Genomic DNA, 3,177 nt, shown 5'->3' with positions numbered 1-3,177 from the left:
CCACTGAGACATACTCAGTTTCTATATAAAGTTGAAAGACCACAAAGGCCTAAACACTAAATCTTACTAGTACTTAGGCATGTTTCATATCAAACACACCGTTCCCTTCTGAAAAGGCAAGGTGATTTTGGTCTCATCTTTAAGATATGACTGCTAAATCTGAAAGACTAAATCCCACTTATGGATGTCACTATCTGCTAAATATCATTTCCAGGTCATATAATATCTTCATTTGTACTTTTATATTTCATGTAAACATAACACACTAATGGAAAAAAACAAACAAACCCAACAACAGCTACAGTCTCAAAATGTGTAAAAAGGAGGGGGGTTTATTCACTGAAAGAGCAGAATGTGCTTCATCTATTAAATTATTTTATACCATTTTTTCAGGGCAATAAATGAAGAATGCCTATAGAGATCTCTGACAATCCATTACCAAATTTGATTAAGTCATAGCTGAGGTTATATTTCTAATAACATTCTAATATGACCTGAAATGGCTAAAAAGAACTAAACTCTTGTCAGTCACCAACCACCTCCTATACCACGGGCAAACTTTAGGCTTGTAGGATCTATTTTTTTTCAATCACATGCCTCCGTTATTCTGTTTGATTTTTGAGAATGTTTCTTCAAACTTTTACAATTGTTATATGAAAGGAAAAAAAGTATTTTGTTTTGCATTTCTTTCTGTGAACTTTCTTTCCCTCTTTTCACCATTTCGGTTTCCCAGCTCAGCCAATTTTGGGGGATACGAACAAGTCTGTCATGGGGAGGGAGGGTCAATCCCACTCTCCCAGTTTCACAGGATCCTGCCACTCCATGCCACTCCACCAGGAAAAGTCACAACTAAATACTCCTTCATGCTTCCTAACTAAGTGCAAGAAATGGCCAACATTTTCAGCATAATTCCCCTTTGTAGAATATGTAGTGCTCCTATTTACAGATGATGGCCTTTATGGAAAATGTGTTACTGACTGTCAGGCTGCTTTGTTATTCATTCCACCAAGATCCAACAATGATAAGAAAAGACTATAATGCAGACCAAAGAGGAAAAAGAGTAGCTCAGTTCCAGCAAACTGATAAAATCTCCTTTCTGGAGTCTGATTAGTCTGGCTAACTGCTCCACTGCATACATGCAACACACAGGGCATTATCAGAAAGCTCCCCTTCTCCTTTTCCATGGTACTGCAGGGTCTGCAAATTGCTGACCACATGCCATGCAGAGTGAGAAGCACTTACAGACAGAGGTAGTGGCAACAGCAAGGCAGGGAGGTGAATGTGGGTTCCGCTTATACCTGAGAGAAGCAAAGAGGAGAGTTGAACGCAAGCTGTGCAGAAGGGGGAATGTTCGTGAAACACAGGTGTCCTCCCCATCCTCACTCCTGGCATGACTCACCTCCCCGACAAGCTTGAATGAAGAACATTTTGGGTTTATTTTGAAGACTAGGGCAGTTAGCATTATCAAAGAGTCTGAAAATCTCCTGCAACTGTGAAAAAATGAGGCAAAAAACAGTTGTTAAAGCAAACTGTTAAACCAGGGCCTAGCACAAACAGATTTTTTACAAAATACATAAAACCTGCCATTTATTATTGTTAATTTTGTTAATGCCCTGACATACTCTATTTGCTTTTATTCAACCTGCCCTATGAATATTTATATTGGAAGGTGCCTTTTTTATAATTAAGGAGGCAAACATAACACTCTGAACATAATGCTAATATTTACTATGCCCTATTTTTCCTATGCATTTCCTCCAGCTCTTACAACTTGCAAATGACCTCTACTTCAGAGAAGAAACTTATCAGAACTTTATTTAGTTAAAATATCATTTATTCCTGCCCATACTTTTACATGAAGGAGAATACCCTTGTATATTAAGTTACCTGAAGTAGCTTGCCATCTATGCCATAGATTCCACCCTCTATTCCATGGGAGAGAAGTGATACTATGCAAGAATCAACATCTCGGTGAGCTGGAAGCTTTGAAAATTTTTCTAATTCTTCCTGCATTTCCTGAGAAATGAAAATAACCAAAGTAAATACTCCCTGGCACAGCACATGGCAGTGAACTTGAAAATGTGCAATTAATATAGTAAAGCAGTGGACCACACAGAAGCTTATGGGGTATCTACAGGATATAACCTAAAAACAGAAGAGTAACTCCAAGGAAATGAAGGGATTCATTAAAGATACCCATGAGCTCATTCATATTCTAGAAGATTTTAAAGCATTATATTTTTAAAGTATTATAACAACTAATTATTCAAGACAAGTTAAAAATAACAAAGATATGTTTCAAACTAATACCACTAAGCAGCAGCTTATTCTGAGAAGCAGTGATATACTTTGTGACTTAAGGTTTTTACCAATCCCCCACTCCATACCAAATATATTTTCTTGGAGATGGCCTATGACTAAGACCCTTATATTGCCAAAGTGAGGTCACAGTCACAGCTGGCACTATTGTCTTTATTAGGCTTTGCCTCCTCACTTCATAGGAGGTTGCTTTGCATATATCCACGGAGAACTGGTAATTTTAGTCCAGCTATCTAGTCAGAAATTCCACAGGAGCTAGTGTAGTGGTTTGAGAACTGGACTGGAGACCAGGGTTTGAATGCCCACTTGGCCACAGAAACTCACTGGGTGACTTTGGCCAAGTCACACTCGCTCAGCATCAGAAGAAGACAAACCCCCTCTGAACAAATCTTACCAAGAAAAACCCATGAAAGTGTTTTGGGCTGTCACAAACTAGAAATGATTTGTAGGCCCACAACAAGTATTCCTACCTCTTAGATGACTGTCACCCAGGAGATTAATAGTCAAGTTCCTAACTCTATTCCCAGTCCCTCCTTTTCAGAGCTCTCTCTACCATATTCTTCCTGTGTAGAATTCTTGGGCTCTTCCTTGGCCTCTCTCCCATCAAATATTTTGATTACTATAGTGCTCTTAGTTAGTCTGCTGAAGCCCTGGGTGTCTTGGTCTTCCACTTAGAACTGAAGTACCTCTGGTTTCTTTATCAGTTGTCAGCTCTAGTCCTGGGTGCTGGAATGGAATATGTAGTTTGTCTCTATCCCTGGATCTGGGTGGTGAGAGAGATACTACTGCTACAGAGGTTTGGACCATGGACTGCTCAAGCCACAGCTCACACCGGCGCGTTACAGACCGCCCGCTTGG

At 39.5% G+C, this 3,177-nt stretch overlaps 1 protein-coding gene across 1 annotated transcript; it reads right to left on the bottom strand.

The window, feature by feature from the left end:
* Window positions 1–825: 825 nt before the first annotated feature.
* On the bottom strand, window positions 826–2,017 carry LOC121918228 (caspase-2-like). Its single transcript, XM_042444310.1, has 3 exons — window positions 1,888–2,017; window positions 1,400–1,490; window positions 826–1,298 (listed from the first exon to the last, which is right to left on the bottom strand). The coding sequence occupies exons 1-3, from the start codon at window positions 2,011–2,013 to the stop codon at window positions 1,117–1,119; spliced, it is 399 nt and encodes a 132-aa protein (XP_042300244.1). The 5' UTR covers window positions 2,014–2,017; the 3' UTR covers window positions 826–1,116.
* Between the last annotated feature and the right edge of the window lie 1,160 nt (window positions 2,018–3,177).

This window comes from Sceloporus undulatus, unplaced genomic scaffold (genome assembly GCF_019175285.1).
Source record: "Sceloporus undulatus isolate JIND9_A2432 ecotype Alabama unplaced genomic scaffold, SceUnd_v1.1 scaffold_6285, whole genome shotgun sequence".
NCBI classification, from domain to species: Eukaryota; Metazoa; Chordata; class Lepidosauria; order Squamata; family Phrynosomatidae; genus Sceloporus; species Sceloporus undulatus.
Note: the sequence above shows the minus strand (reverse complement) of the source record. Positions and strands in the feature narration are given on the sequence as shown.

Coding starts and splice junctions, on each gene's coding strand:
- LOC121918228 (XM_042444310.1), bottom strand. CDS start 2,013: ATGCAGGAAGAATTAGAAAAATTTTCAAAGCTTCCAGCTCACCGAGAT. Junction 1,491..1,887: donor TAGATGGCAAGCTACTTCAG/GTAACTTAATAT, acceptor ATTTTTTCACAG/TTGCAGGAGATTTTCAGACT. Junction 1,299..1,399: donor CATTCAAGCTTGTCGGGGAG/GTGAGTCATGCC, acceptor TGCTTCTCTCAG/GTATAAGCGGAACCCACATT.